Source organism: Nomascus leucogenys, chromosome X, assembly GCF_006542625.1.
Source record: "Nomascus leucogenys isolate Asia chromosome X, Asia_NLE_v1, whole genome shotgun sequence".
In the NCBI taxonomy this organism is placed as follows: domain Eukaryota; kingdom Metazoa; phylum Chordata; class Mammalia; order Primates; family Hylobatidae; genus Nomascus; species Nomascus leucogenys.
Genome location: NC_044406.1, coordinates 16,216,372 through 16,232,730, shown reverse-complemented (window position 1 = coordinate 16,232,730; position 16,359 = coordinate 16,216,372). Strand labels below are relative to the sequence as shown.

Here is a 16,359-nt window from a genome sequence, read left to right as displayed (position 1 = left end):
ATATTAGGAGATATCTATAACTTGAACATATACATAGAGATATGGGTTATGCTCCCAGGTTAACTAAAATGTGGAAACTTTCTAAAGATGTGAGAGAGCTCTTAGGGCAATTATAAATAGTCTTTTGAGGAAGATTCATATTGTATGTTCTGTGTTGCAGGCCAAGTGGCATCAGAGCTGAGTCATGGACGACCTGCAGTCCCAGAACCTCTCCATGGACATGACTGACTCCCCTCCTGCCTTGGCTAATAACAGACTGGAGAATGGCATGGCTCAGCTGATCACCACCGAGGCCTGGAACATCAACTCCACTGACCTGGTAAAGAAGGCCCTGGTGACCGTGCCAGCCCCATCCATTCTGAACCCCCCTGCCGAGTCTCAGAGTGGCATGGCTCTGAAGGTGGCGGCCACTGTGTTGCAGCCCCTGTGCCTCGGGGAGAGCCCAGTGGTGATGCCCATTCACATGCAGGTGGAGGGAAGCTCCGCACCAGAGCTCAATCCCAATGGCAATGCCACCTACGTCATGACCACCCAGGGCCCCGTGCAACTGCCCGTGGTGCTGGAGCAGCACGTCTTTCAGCACCTCAACTCCCCTCTGGTCCTGCCGCAGGAGGCCCCATGCTCCTCCAATACCATCCACAACAACCTCTTCCAGGGAGCGGAGGACCCCGAGGCCCAGCCCCAGCTCCTGGACCTGAGGATCCCCAGCCAGCCGCAGGAGCCCACTTTGCCATTTGAAGCTGTGCTCCAGAATTTGTTTCCCTCCCAGGGCACTCTCGGGCCCCCACCCTGTCAGCCTCCTCCTGGCTATGCCCCTGTGCCCCCCCAGCCTTTTAGCTCCCCCTTGTCTCCCCTGGTCCCACCAGCCACCCTCTTGGTGCCGTATCCTGTAATCGTCCCCTTGCCTGTGCCAGTCCCTATTCCCATCCCCATCCCGGTGCCTCAGAGTTCTGAATCCAAGTTCAGCTCCGGTTTCCCCAAGCCACCATCTTCCTTTGGCCTGCACCCCTTTAAAGGCACCCAGACCCCCCTGGAAAAAGATGAACTGAAGCCCTTTGACATCCTCCAGCCTAAGGAGTACTTCCAGCTCAGCCGCCACACGGTCATTAAGATGGGAAGTGAGAACGAGGCCCTGGATCTCTCCATGAAGTCAGTGCCCTGGCTCAAGGCTGGCGAAGTCAGTCCCCCAATCTTCCAGGAAGATGCAGCCCTAGACCTGTCAGTGGCAGCCCACCGGAAATCCGAGCCTCCCCCTGAGACACTGTATGACAGTGGTGCATCAGTGGACAGCTCAGGTCACACAGTGATGGAGAAACTTCCCAGTGGCATGGAAATTTCTTTTGCCCCTGCCACGTCCCGTGAGGCCCCAGCCATGATGGATAGTCACATCAGCAGCAGTGATGCCGCTACCGAGATGCTCAGCCAGCCCAACCACCCCAGCAGCGAGGTCAAGGCTGAAAATAACATTGAGATGGTAGGCGAGTCCCAGGCGGCCAAGGTCATTGTCTCTGTGGAAGATGCTGTGCCTACCATATTCTGTGGCAAGATCAAAGGCCTCTCGGGGGTGTCCACCAAAAACTTCTCCTTCAAAAGAGAAGACTCCGTGCTTCAGGGCTATGACATCAACAGCCAAGGGGAAGAGTCCATGGGAAATGCAGAGCCCCTTAGGAAACCCATCAAAAACCGGAGCATAAAGTTAAAGAAAGTGAACTCCCAGGAAATACACATGCTCCCAATCAAAAAACAACGGCTGGCCACCTTTTTTCCAAGAAAGTAAATAATGGCTTTTTAAAATTTGTATGATTATAATATGGGGAAAGGTGCATTGGTTTTATAAAAAGGCATTTAAAACAAATTATCTTTGTTAATTATTTTGGGGAGTAGTTGGGAAATGGAAAGGTGAATTGGCTCTAGAGGCCCTGTATGCTAGTATCATTTTCTTTTTTAATTTTTGACTTTTCACAAATGAGTAAATAAGAGCAACCTATTTTTCAAGCAGATTGCACATTTTTTGCAGCTTTAATGGAATATTGGGTGAATTAGAGGGGTAAAAAAAGCTATTTTCATTGCCACAAAGTGCTTTGATGATGTAATACCTAATAAAGGGTAGGATGAATATTTCACAATAAATGTTTGTTTGCACTAATTGGTTGCAGTATTCCATCATTTATAAAATTTACATTCCTTAACTGGCATAATTTGGCCAAAACTCTTGCTTGTAAAAAGCCGTAAGTTATCTGTGATTAGAGACCTAAGTTTTTCAGGCATGTTGGAAAATATTGCCCTATGCCCCAGTAAAAGAAGGGTTAGGAATATGGATGACCTTGAGCAAGGCATTTCCCACTTTGGCCTTGGGGGTTTTTTTTTATTTCATTTGTAAAATAAATAAATAAATAAGTGGCAAAGAAAAGGGACAGGGAGGTGAGTTTCAAGTGCCCGAGGCTCCTTCCAGTTCATATAGTTCTTGGGTGTGTAGAATTCTGTGCCTGGACCTTCCATAGTGTAAGACAAGACAAATGTCTCACAACAAAAAAGTAACCTGCTTCCTTCCCACCAACCAAAAGTTTAGTTGGAAATGCCCTTCTTTTCAAGGGTAGTAAGAGCATTGTTCTCAGTGATTGAAAATCTTGCAAGTCAGAAGTAGTGGCACAGGCTAGTGGATCAAGAGATGGCTCATACTTTTTCCCAGCCTTGGATAGAGATCTTTGAGGGTGGAGCCAAGGAGAGAAGACAAAGTCATTCTTTTCTAGTTTAGCCTGGTGATTATCAAATGGGGTGATTGTAACCCCCGGGGGATATCTGGCAAAGCCTGGAGACACTTTTGGTTGTCGCAGCTCGGGGAGAGATTACTACTGGCATCTAGTGGGTAGGGGTCAGGGATGTTGCTAGACATTCTGTAACACACAGGACAGCCCCTAGACCCCAACAAAGAATGATCTGACTTAAGATGTCAGTTGTGCTGAGGCTGAGAATCCCTGGTTAAGCCATTTCTTGATGGACAGAAACGATGCGCGTGGAAGGAGACTGCAGCTCTACCCTGACAGCAAAGGCCACCCACACAAATGAGGAACTGGAGGAACTGTGAATCTGCATTTAAAATAGACCTGCTAGGTGGCACAGCACACTTGTGTCTGAAATTGTGCTGGCAAGAGCCTGATGATTGCACGCCTGCTTTTAAACTTAGAGCTCTTTTTTTTTTTTTCACTTCTTGCAATTAGTACGTATCCAGCTGTTACAGGGAGCATGAACAGGAGGAAAAGCAGTTGTGAGACTGTTCTTTTATTACCAGGCCCTCCGTGTACAGGGTTACAGCTTTAGCTGGCCCTGTATCATACACCCAGAGTGAATTTTCTTTCTCCTGCTCTTTTCCTGTGTTGTTAATTTTTTTTCCAAAATGTGACCAAGTAGCTGTTTCTTGTCAGGCTGACTAGTCCCAGGCTATAGCATCAGCCACACGCCATCCTTTCAGCATCTACATGGCACAGTCTTTTTTTCCATTTTTATTCCTAGTGTGGGTTTCTGGCCATGTTTCCTGAGCATAGCACATGTCTTCTGGTTTCAAATGGAACACAAAGGTGCATGGGCACCAGAGTTTCCCATTCGTCAGCTGTAATTTCTCCCCATGCTTACGGTTATTTCCTCCTGCCACTGCAGTGCTGGGTGGCCTTCCTATACCAGCTGATGGGGCCCGTGTCTTTGCAATACGCTGGGAACAGCTGCCAAGTCTCTGGCTTTCAGGGGACAAAATTCACCATTTGCCCTTTAGAAGCAAGTGCTTAAAGCCTAGTGACATACAAGAGAAAAGGAAGGCAATGGTAGCCTGTAATTACCTTATAAACCTCAAGCCACGTGTTTCTCTTTGTTGTATCTGGGAAGCCCTTTTCCTGTTCTTTCCCTGTGTTGTTAAAATTTCTTTTTCAAAATGTGACCAAGTAGCTGTTTCTTGTCAGGCTGACTAGTCCCAGGCTATAGCATCAGCCAGACGCCATCCTTTCAGCTTCTACAAATGGCAAATTTTATCCCCTCAAAGCCAGAGACTCAGCAGCTCTTCCCAATGTATTGTAAAGACACGGGCCCCATCAGCTGGTGCAGGAAGGCTGCCCACCCAACTTGAGACGGCAGCACTGGCTGGATGAGAAAGGCTGGCTACACGGCCAACCCTGGGTTTTGAGCCAGTGTGGAAAAACTCCCATCCCTGGGATAAATTCCTGGGGCAGGCCTCCCTACCCGCCCCAGCCAAACCCATTTATGATCCTTCCCATTCAACACTGGGAGCCTTCGGGGATGAGGCTATTGTAATGGGGACTGGCTGTGGTATTGGGAGGCTTGCCCATTGAGCCCTGTGAAGGCTGCACACCGAGTGTTGTGTTGGGATCAGGGTTGTGCCACTTGGGCAGCAACACCCTCTGCCTGCCCCTCATCCAGGCGTTTGATGGAAACTGGGATCCAGTCAGCTTGGCTATAAGCCGGCCAGGAATTAAGAGAAGGGAAAGCACCCATTGTTGTGGCCCCAGTGAGCCTAGGGTTCCCTGGTGGTTCAACTCCATGCCCCTTCTCCAGTCGGGAGTATGCAGCCTTTCACACAAACCTTTGAGTAAGAGCCATTAGCCCAGAATCATGGTTCCTGGACAAAGATATGTGATCCCCACAGGGCTCACAAAGAGGGCCACCAGCACACTCTCAGGCCCTGTGGTTTTTCTGCTTGATTCGGCCAGCTGTGATCACTCTTATCTCCCACTCCTCACAACTATGTCCAGTTCACCTACTCTCAGGTCTCGGCCATACAGGATTTCCAGCAGGCTTTTCCTCAAGACTTGATTTGTCATCTCTTTCAAAAATGCTTTGGGCCAACCAGCATAAAGATCAGCCTTTCAGGAAATAGGATTAGTCACCAGGAATGTTCAAATTTGCTCAGACTTGTCAAGATGGCTTCAGCTGGCTTCAGTTCAGAAATTATAAGAAATTGGAGCAAGTTGTGAAGATCTGTGTTTGTGGGTAGTGATTATCCTGGCAGAGGAAAAACGAGTAGCTCTAAAGAGGGGAAAAAAAGAAAGATTTAAAGAAGGAACAGGTACTGTCTTAACCACGGAAGTCCTTGACAGTGAGTAGAATATTCTGAAGTGAGGTCAAAGATTTGTTTAGATTGAAAGGCAAAAGTCTCACACTTTTAGCATGAAAAAATAGGCCTACAACAGTAAAAACTCCAAACCAAAAGAGAGAAGGAAGGAAGGAGGGAGAGAAGGAAGGAAGGAGAGAGACAGGGAGAGAGGGAGAAGCCAATTACTGAGAGAATATGTCAATATACTCATTATCTTCATAAGGAGCATAATTAATACAACAGGACAGGAAAGGATTTAGATTCATTTTACAAGTGAGGAAATTGAGGCTCAGAAGAGCTTTCTGCTTTCAGGTTTTAAGCATCAACAACTCAAAAATATGTACTTTGTTGTAGTCTTAAATATTGGGTCTGAAGCCCAATGAACCCACAGGAATTTGGACTCTTTAGGGGCAAAAGCCAGGATGAATTAGCAGAGAGTCTGAATTACGGATTTTTCTTCAATTATTTTCAAGACCATTCCAGTTAGCTGGAATGCCCAGAGCACTTGGCACAATGGTGAGGAGGTGATTTCAAGCTGAAGGGTGGGGAAGCCAAGCCTCTAAAAGCCACACTCGAAAGCTGCTAAGCCGAAAACTTTAACAGCAGGGAAAAAAAGTGTAAGAGGTCATTTTAGCAGACTTTACTCCTCATTAAATAAAAAAAAGCAGTTTTCCACAACTCACTACCACCAGGTCAAATAACTCACCTCCCACATCAGCAAGACAAAATAGGGTATAGTTGAGGTCCTTAAGGTGCTATTTTAACAAACTGATCATTTAATTTAATTAACCCATATTGGTTGACACTATTATAAGTAGTATATATAAGTGCTTGAAAGAAGTAGTTCCAAAATATTGCAAATAATCCACCTGCAACTGTTATTAGACCAAGGGATTTCTAAGTAAAGTGAGATTTTAGTTATGCCCTGCTGAGGTTAGAAACAAGTCCGAGTTAAAGGTGATGAACTGTTGAGGTTTACTATAATTAATTCCACTTGTAGGTTATTTTCCATCCAAATGTATTCTCTGTATACACTCAGATAAAACTGTAGGCACCTGCTGGGCACAGCGGCTCACACCTGTAATCCCAGCACTTTGGGAGGCCAAGGTGAGAGGATCACTTGAGCCCAAGAGTTCCAGACCAGCCTGGGCAACATTGCAAAACCTCGTCCCTACAAAGAAATATATATACACACACACACAAAATTAGCCAGGCATGGTGGCACCTATAGTCCCAGCTACTCGGGAGGCTGAGGTAGGAGGATCACTTGAGCTGGGAAGTCCAGGCTGGAGTGAGATGGCACCACTGCACTCCAGCCTGGGCAACAGAGCAAGATGACCCTTCCAAAAAAAAAGAAAAAACACCTGTAGGTTCACTCTGCTAAAAAAAGATGATAAAGGCCACCAGGAAACAGTCCTCCCCCTGCTTAATAATGTTGTAAATCTAAAGTTTGGTAAGCCAGGCAATTAGTAAGGATGTAATAAACACTTATTACATCACAGCTCCATGTGATCAGTCCAGAATGGTATTGGGAAGGTGGTTTTTCCCAGTTTATGGTCTCTTCAAGTAAGGAACTTGAAGATTTTTTTTCAGTGCAGAAATTGTTATTAGGACTCATTTCAAATCACATTTAGAAACACTGCAATGAACAGGGGCTGAATTCTTTGACAGCAGGAACTGAATCTGATTTCTTTATCTCAAGGTTTGTCAATCTTGGCACTATTGATATTTGAGGCTAGATGATTGATTCTCTTTGTGGGGGGCGAGGACTGTCCTATGCATTGTAGGATATTCAGCAACATCCTTGACCTCTTCCTGCAAGATAACAAAAATGTCTGCAGACATTGCCAAGTGTTCCCTGAGTGGTAGCATCATCTTTGATCCAGAACCACTGCTTTATCTCTAGGGCCTGACACCTGGCCCACAGCAGGGGCTCAAAAAGTCCTTGATGAATGAATGCAATCAAGAAACAATGAGGAAGAGGAATCTGTAGCTGTAGCTGTGGTTTCTGATGCCTCACTCACATTTTCTGATTTACTACCATGAGGCTGATCTGATCAGGAAACTTACTTGGTACCATTGTTCACCCATCCATAGGGCTGTCATTCATTTGACATGCTATGGGCACTTTAGAAGCTTCTCTCCAGTAAACAGGGGTCAGCAAGACTACCCCCATCTCACAGAAAAGGTAGGCACTCTGCCAGTCCTGACAGGTTCCTCATTATTTTACAAACACAAAACTGGAAGGACTTACTCATTATTCAAATCTCACTCCATAAATTGGTCTTATTTCCAAGGACAGCATAACCCCCTCCACCAGGAATTTACAAACATTGCCAGGAAGTTTTTTTTTCCTCTCATGTTTTACCTAAATCCTTTTTGCTGTAAGTGAGCCCAGTGTTTTGTTTGTCTTTAATGGAAACAAAAGTCAAACCTCCTTCTTTTAGTAGTTCCCAATTTAAGCACTAGATCTTTTTGCAGCCTCCTATCCTCAAGACTCAAGGATCCTGTCTCTTCTCACTTTCTCCCACTTCCTATCTTACAACCTTTTGTCATCTTGGTTGCTCTTTCCCCAATTTCTTCATCTACTTTGTAGAATCAAGAACTCCAGGTAGGTGATGAAAAGTTTCTAAAATCGCTTGTGGCAATGGTTGTACAACTCTGTGAATATACTTTTAAAACTTTGAACTGTACGCTTTAAAATGGGTGAATTGTTATGATATGTGAATTATATCTCAACAAAGTTACCTTTTAAGAAATAATAAAAGAATCCCAGATAGAAATTGGGAACTGATTACGGGTTCCAGCAAATCCTCCTGGAACTGAATAGTTACTGCCCATCTTTGATAGTTATATCTCTGTTACTATGTCCCCATTTTCCATTGCCCCCCCATCTTTGATTGATTATATGCCCATTAATACCTCCTCATTTCCCAGGTTTTCTTGGCTGTCACAACTTTGCTTGGAATGTCATCCTCCATGGCTCATTTCTTGGAATCTGGAATCCCCTCCCCTAAGTGGCTTCCCCTGAACAGACCTTCCCAGGCCCTCAGTTTGGTCCTCGCTATTTCTCTGTCAGCGTTCAAACTCTGTTAGGCCATAGGCTTCTTAACTTAAACAAACTCTCTTGAAGCAGACTAGGGTGTAAAAAGAAAAATCACAAAACAACAGCCACTCTGGTCTGGAGTCCCACCTGTCTGGTGCCTCACCCTGTAGGGCCTTGAAGCATTGCAGCTTTCTGCCATCTCCCCCTCTCTCCCCCAGCACCTCCCTGTCAGGGCTCTGGACAGCAGGGCAATGTGCCTTCCACTATTTTGCTTTGCATCTTATCCAGGAGCAAAGAGGACACTTAGGGCATATATGATCTAATGACCTGTAGGCTCAGAATGAGGAGACCAGACTCCTGACCATCCTTCCCTTCCACTGAAGGGACAGCGAGGCCCAGAGTAACAGTCAAGCATTCAAGCACTGTCCCCACAAAACAAAGACTTGGTCTCTGATTACAGGATGTCAGCAGGTGTCAGTCCCCAAGGTGGCCACCATAGCAATGGAGACCACCGGAATGACAAGTGCGCTCAGGAATTCAGTCTTCAGGGTGGCAGGACCAGCATACAGAGTTAATCATTTTTTGTTAACAACTGATGGTGTTTTAATGAGGCTTTGTGATTTCAGGCACAGATGGAAAGCAGCTAACAAGGTCTTGCCTGGTAGAAGTCCTTGGGGAAATCGTGTTAACACACTGATAACATTATTGGTAAAGAGGATCTCAACTATTGTGAGTGAATGGGTGCTCCTAAGGTACTTGAGCGTGGAGGAGAATAGCCTGTTTTCTTTGTGTGTCTGGGGAATACCACTCAACAGGCAGTGTGAGAGCCAGATAATGGAAGGCCAATTCTTCAAGCTCTGAATCCTTTTATTGGAAATGTTTTCAATGGGAAACTTTTCAAAATGCATTAAGCATCTTGGCAAAGGAAACCTTTCCTTGACTCGGTCATTGTTATGAGCAGGGGTGACTGGCCAGGGCTGAGATGACACGATGCCCTCCAGGCTGTCCAGGGAAGGGGCTGTTTGTCTCTAGCTGGTATTGACTCTCCTGTCCCCAGTGCCAACTCCACATGAGTGCCTTCCTTCTTTGCCTTTTTATTGGTTTGTTTTTAAAATCTCTTCCAATCCTGTCCCTTCTCAGTTTCCACGACAACAAGGCGTGATTTGATCACCATCACTGGCCAACTGGCTCTCATCCAGAAACTGACCCATGAAATTGTCCCCTGTTCCCTGGCAAGTGCCTCTTCCCTCCCCACTCTGCAAGGCCCAACCCCAGTGTCTCCGCTAGGGAGACCATCCCCAGTTCCTCTCCTCCCCATGCTTCCCTGAGACTCCCTACAGGGGAGGAACAGGCTAGGAAAGCCTCTCCCGTTTTATTGAGCCAGTCTCTGTCCCTTGGGTGGGAAGCTCCCTGAGAGCAGGCACAGCTTTTGGTCCACAGCCCATAGTATCTGGCAAAGCCTCAATAGTTGCTTATTGAATTGAAACCTGGAGCACCTTCTCTGCTTTCATACATATCATTTCTTTGCCATATTGGCTCCATCCCAAGCTTGGCCACTGTCAGGCCTTTCTGGTTTGGCCCTATTTTGGATCCTAGTCAAAGGTGCCTTGTACAAGCACCAGATGAATGGAACACCATGATTTAGACATTTGGAGTAAGGTCCCGTGTCCTATTTATTTACTCTTTAGACCCTTCCTTTGTTGTGACCATCAAGGTTAAAATCCAGCAGAGCCCATTTGAGCAATCACAGATTTTCAAATAATTAAAATTTTAATTTATGTTTTACTGAAGTTTTCCTTCCTTCCTCCCTCCCTCCTACCCTCCTTTCTTCCCTCTTTCTTCCCTTTTTCTTTTTTCTTTTTTAACCAAACTCCCCAAAGTGCTGCTTCAGCTTAATTTTATAAATGGCAAGAACTCCCCAGGGAGCCCTGGTTGTTTCCCAGGCCTCATCTCCCTGACCTCTGGGAGGTACAGGTGTGAAGGCATGGAGGTATGAGGCACTTTCATCCCCCTCCTCCTCCTTAGCTTTCTTGGCACACCTCTCTCCCCATGCTCTGGTCTCTCTGATTGTCTCTTCATTTTGACCTCTGCAGATAACGATGCTGATGCTCCACCTCTTCCCTCTCTTTCAGGCCTACAGTTCTCATTCCCTGTGCTTTCCTAGGATGACATTCTCATAGTTGTCTCCAACATTTTTATTTTGTTTACTTATCTCTATCTTCAGCCCTGACTTCTCTTTCCCCCCCTCTCTTTCTCTCCTTCTTTCGTTCTCTCCCTCCCTTCCTCTCTCTTTCTCTCTGCCGTTTTCTCTTTCTCTCCCCCTCACCAACCTGCCATATTACTAGGCTGGTGTCTCATACTCATCATCCTAGAACTAGACAGCATCGCCCATCCTCAGCCCCTCCTCAGATCCAGTGTACACCCTCTGCATCTGCTGCTGCCTGCTTCCTGGTTCTCCAAGCAAGAAACGTGGAGCTGTTCTTCATGACTTCTCCCTCACTTTCACCTCCCAGATACTTGTCTTCCTGACTTTGACTCCCCAGTCTTCCTTAAATCCATCATTCCTTTCCTCCATACTACTGTTCTTGAGCCTGCCCACATCATCCTCTGCCTAGACTCTTACAGTGGTGTCAGAACTGGATGGGCACCATGCACCCATCTTTAGCTTGCCTGATTCTCTCCTCTATACTGCCACCAGGATCGTTTTGGTAATAGGCAAGGCTCACCATCGTTCTGCTGCATAAAAGCCTGTGGTGTTGGATACCTCCCCGCACCCTGTGGCCTCACATGTCAGCAGGCCTCCTGAGGTCACGGCCAGCCCAGCACTGTGGCTAGAACTCCCTGCTTCACCCTGTGTGTAAGCTCCAGGGATACAGGAAGGTTAGCAGTTCCCAGCCCTGCCTGTGAGGTTCCACCCCTGAGTGCCCTCCTATTGACACTCCCTCTTCACCTTCTTGGTTTTATCTGTTTTTGTTTTTTGTTTGGAGACGGGGTCTCTCTTTGTTGTCTCGAACTTCTGGCCCCAAGTGATCTTCCCACCTCACCCTCCCAAAGAGCTGGAATTATAGGCACCAACCACTGCACTTGACCTTCGCCATCTTCTTACTCTGACTAATCCTTCAGGATTCAGCTCAAAACAACACCTCCTCCAGAAAGCTTTCCACGACTGCTCTGGCATAAGCTAAGAGCCCCTCTTGCCCTCCCATAGCAACATGTGCACACATCTGTATATCAATCTGTATATCATCCCATCCATCTCATTCAATTGAAAGTATGACTCTGTCTATCCCACTATGTCACACACTCCTCTAGGGCCAAGGTCATTGTCATTGTATCTCATACACCTAACACAGTGCTTGACATGTAGGGGACCCTCAATAAACGTGTGTGGACTGCACTGAACCTATGTGGAAAGTGCAAGTGTGCCCTTCTTAGCCAAACCAGTACAATATATGGAAACCCAAACATACGAAACAAATATCTGGAATCTATAATGGACTTTGCAAAAGAAGATGAACTACTTGATTCCTTTAAACCGTATGGCTTACTATGTTTTCAAAACAAGAAGGATTCTTCAAAAGTGGTTTCTACACTCTTATAAAAATATACATAAAACATAAAGCAAGCAATAGTCTACATCTCATCACTGGTATACAAAGAAAATATTTGAGCATTCACCTCCCCAGAGTTTGTGGATTTCTTTATAAATGACATGCATGGACTACCAAACAAATATGTACATTATAAAATAAGTGCAAAAATAGAGATGTTGGAAAAAATGAAACAAACATAAATAGGTTCAATATTTTCTTTCTACGCCCCAGTTCATTATCTTATGTATCCCACCGGGTCATAATGAAATGAGACTATTATACATCTTTCAACTGGCTGAACACAACCTTTAAATTCTCTTAGAGATCCATGCATTCTTCTTTCTTGAAATATGAGAAATAACCAAGCACAAGAGGTTTCTGCATCAGAAGTAGAAAAAGTGCCCATCACTACACCTAAGCAGGGGGATGGCTGGAGACCCTGAGTAAGAGTGCCAGTGTTAGAGCCACAAAGTCTGGATTGAATTCCCAGCTTTGCTCCTTTCTAGCTGTATGACTTTGGGCAGGTCACTTAACTTCTCTGCTTCCATTTTCTCAACTGTGAAATGGAAATAATAAAATATCTTCAAGTATCTGAGTTTGTGCATTGGGGTACCAAGGACAGGGTACTCAATAAATGAGCACACAGTAAGCATGAGCAAGGGATATAAATGATATAAATAATGACAAATAAATGTATTTGTATTATATCTTGTTTATGGATAATAATAGGGAGCAAAGTCACCACACTTCTAGATTTTAAAAAGCCTTTAATTCCAGTAAGCAGAGTTTTAGATTCCACTTTGTTCCATAAAGGTGGGTTTCCAGCCAGGCACTTTCATGCCTGCTTCCAGACTACTGACTAATATTTGAACTAATGTAAATGTCATTTTGATTTCCTTCCCATTGGCCTGAGAAAAGGGTTGATCGCTTGCTTTTCAGCAAGAAAATGAACTCGTTAGAATAGGAGAAAAAGTGACACAGGCTGGGAGAAAGAAGCCTGAAGGCAAAATTGGGCCTGGAATCAAAGTGGCATGTGCTCTTAGACCTCACCCTGCTTTGGATTCCTCATCAGTAAAACCACACAACTCAGCTGCCTTTCTCGTGGGGATTGATGAGATAATGCAAGCGCCCAGGGCCCAGGAGTAGGAGGTGCACACGGGCCAGGGTTCCCTTCCTTGCTTGCAGTGAATAGACGCTAGACGAGGACGAGACTTTCAGGTGCCCCCACCCAGGGACAGTCCCTTATCCAGAAGCCACCGTCCAATCACAGGGCCCATGGAAAGCCATGCCCTGGGGGCAGCTCTGTAGTGACACCAAGAGGCTATGCAGCCTTAGAAGTCTGCAACCTGGTGAGCAGGGGGGTTGAGGCTTCCTCAAAAGTAAATTATACAGCTCAACCCCCTTTATCAAACTCTTCTTACGAGAATCTGATGCCTTAGAGTGGATGAATTGTTATTTGAATTAGAAATCTGAAGTTTGCTTTACAAGAGATAACATCAGTTTCTTTTTTGAATGAGGGAGGTTTCTTGAGTGCACTTGAGACACGATCTAGCATGTGGGCAACTTCTGAAGAACACATCTGCTATATAAATTGGGGGCAAGTGTATTTGAAATAACTACAGAAAAGGGTTTGTGAGGTGAGCACAGAAAAGGAATCTCTTGCTCATGCCATTTAAGAGCTGCTGACCTCTCCACCACGGGAAGAGGATTTTTTTGCAGCAAAGGAATTCAAAAAGTCAGAACAGCCCTGCTTCTCCACCCACCTGCTGGGAAGAAACCACCCTCTTACCCACTTCATCTGCGCTGGGATACAGCGCCCTCTGCTGGCAGACTACAGCAACAACCTCAGGGATCTTCCCTCCAGAGTGGTCCTGGCACGGGCACCTGCCTAGCATACACCCCTCCTCTGTGAGCCTCTTGAGACATCCCTGGGGAGGGCCCAGACTGAAAATCCTGAAGGGTCCAGATTTTCAGAAAAGAACCACCTCACCCTTCATTAATGGGAAACTGTGGCCCAGCAAAGCCAGGGAGAGAGAAGATCGCTGGCCTGGGACTTGGTAGCCTTGGTGACAGGCTAAAATGAAAGTTGGGGACACAGCACACTGCAGGGTCCAGAGCTGAAGCAGTGACCTCGACATTTCTGGGGACGATAGGAACAGAGCAGGGGAATGTTGGGGATCTTGGAATGCGACTCAGGGGAGCTGGGGGACGGAAGGAGTGGTGGGAGCACAGGCCTAGCCTGGCAGCCACTGCCCTCGAGCAAGCAGGGGGGGTGGGCCAGGGGCGCTCCCACGACACAGCCAGTATTGGTCACTCTGCCAGACACCGGGTTCCCTACCCAGGCGGCACCCCAGGATCACCGAGGGAACTGTCAGGACGCCTGATGCTCAGCCTGAGCCCAGAGATGTCCATGTGCCTGGTGGTTACCTACAAAAGGGTGGCCTTGGTAGAGTAAAATTTGCCTGAGAACTTCAGCCTGTCTCCCAGGTTGAGTCAAGCACTGAGACCCCGGGAGGAGGTCCGGGAAGTGGGGCCTCAAGTGTGCCACAGGAGTGGTAGAAGGCAGCAGCACCTCCAGCTGGAGGAAGCCTCCTAGTGAGGCACAACCTGGGCTGTAGCCTCCTCTGACACCATCAGCCCACGCTGATCTCTGCCAGGTGCACGACTCCGGGCCCACCTCTCACTCACCTTGCTCCTGGTGGTGAAGCAAATCCCATGTATCATCATGATGGATGTCCTCCTCCCACACCTGCATTTGGGTGAGGGGACCAGTACACACCATCCCACCCTTTCAGGGCCCCAGGAAGGTGGGCTCTGGTGCCCACTCTGCCCTCCTGCCCAGCCCAGTTCAACAGCAAGTCTGCAGCCTTGAGTCCAGTTTGCAGAGGGTCAGGCTCTGGTGACCCTTCTGGATTCCGTATCTTGATGTTTCAATGCCGAGAAAGGAAACAGGAAAGGCACCCTTCGAATGCTCCAGTCAAAGGTTCCACTGAGACCACTGCAGAAAGCTCAGCTTCTCAGACCTCAGGCAAGCTTGAAAGTACTTTCCTCTACCATTTTTAAAAGAGAGACAGTCGTGCTTCACTCGAGGTCATTAACCCAACAACTTGGGCTACTCTCAGAGGGACACTTGCTCTTCTGAGCACAGCCCAGAAAAAGACAGGAAGAAATCCCTCGAGTGGACCCCAAGGAACATACGTGGATGGGATGTGCATCTCAGGTAGGGCACAGAACAGATGGTCAGCTCCTGTTGGCTGAGAGCTCCCATCTCCACCCCAAGAGCTCCCAGAATGACCTGTCTAGAATGCGGATCTGATCATGTTGCCTCCCCACATTGTGAAAGGTCTTCGGGTGCCTCTGCCTCTCTCCTGAATCGCTTCTGCCTCCCATCCACTGCAGTCTTGGGAGCCTTGTACCAGAGGGAATAGGTGGCTGAGGTGGCAGCCCCATGAGAATGGAGGCCTTCTGCCAAAAGCCACAGTGGAGTCAAGGGCTCCAGTCAACGTGTGTGGGTGACCAACCATCCCGGGACTGTGGGGTGAGCCAGGGCCCAAGCCTCTCAGCGCTAACTCCGGGGACGAGGTGTAATCATCCTACATGTGAGTGAGCCATCTGGGAAGCAGAGCCCCATCCTAGTCAAGCCTTGAGATGACTGCAGTTCCAGGCGACAGCGTGTGTATGACCTGTAAGACCCTGGGGCAGAACCACGCGGCTGAGCAGCGCCCAAATTTCTGATCATCAGACTCTGCATGAGATCATGAGTGTTTGGCCAGGTGCGGTGGCTCACGCCTGTAATCCCAGCACTTTGGGAGGCCGAGGCCGGCAGATCACTTGAGGTCAGGAGTTTGAAACCAACCTGGCCAATGTGGTGAAACCCCATCTCTACTAAAAATGCAAAAATTAGCTGCACATGGGCATGGTGGCAGGTGCCTGTAATCCCAGCTACTCGGGAGGCTGAGGTAGGAGAATTGCTTGAACCCAGGAGACGGAGGTTGCAGTGAGCCAAGATCATGCCACTGCAATCCAGCCTGGGCGACAGAGCAAGACTCCATCTCAAAAAGAGAGAGAGAGAGAAACAGAGATCATGAGTGTTTGTTGTTTTAAGCTGCTAAGTTTGGGGGTAATTTTGTTCCACACAAATAATACATTATGTTTTTAAAACATTTTATAAGGATTTAATATGTGATAAAGGTGATGAATTTACTCGTTGGTAAAAGTGTAGGAACAATTGGTTTATCCTGGGGAAAAGATAAAGGTTTTCAATCAAATGATCACCAGATGTACTGAGGACATCTTGAAAAGAAAGCCACAGACCTACTGGAAGAGGGTGTGTCTTGACAGAAGCTCGCTCCTGCTCAGGGTCTCTGGCCTTCAACACACACCTCCCTTGACCCCTGCCCATCATCCTTGGTGGAAACGACGCTTTCTCTACAAGCCCTGTACAATCTTCTCAGCCAGGTAGAGGCTGCCTGGTGGATCTCTCATGGCTACGCCACCTGCCGCATTTTGCACACTCATGAGTTAGGTAGGTGTTTGTATGTTTCATGCTGTCTTCCCAGATAGACTGTGAGCATCCTGAGGCCGGGGATGGTGCCTGTGCTGTGCACTCTCTCATGCCCAGC

General features: G+C 47.1%; 1 protein-coding gene across 2 annotated transcripts in view; it reads left to right on the top strand.

The window, feature by feature from the left end:
• The window catches only part of RAI2 (retinoic acid induced 2), a 61,384-nt gene extending 59,238 nt beyond the window's left edge, over positions 1-2,146 (top strand). For both annotated transcript variants that reach the window (XM_003261106.2, XM_030807439.1), the window contains exon 2: positions 161-2,146. In XM_003261106.2, the coding sequence (XP_003261154.1) occupies positions 185-1,777 (1,593 nt within the window). In that variant the 5' untranslated portion in view covers positions 161-184 and the 3' untranslated portion in view covers positions 1,778-2,146. The remainder of the gene's footprint in view (positions 1-160) is intronic.
• Positions 2,147-16,359: the final 14,213 nt, after the last annotated feature.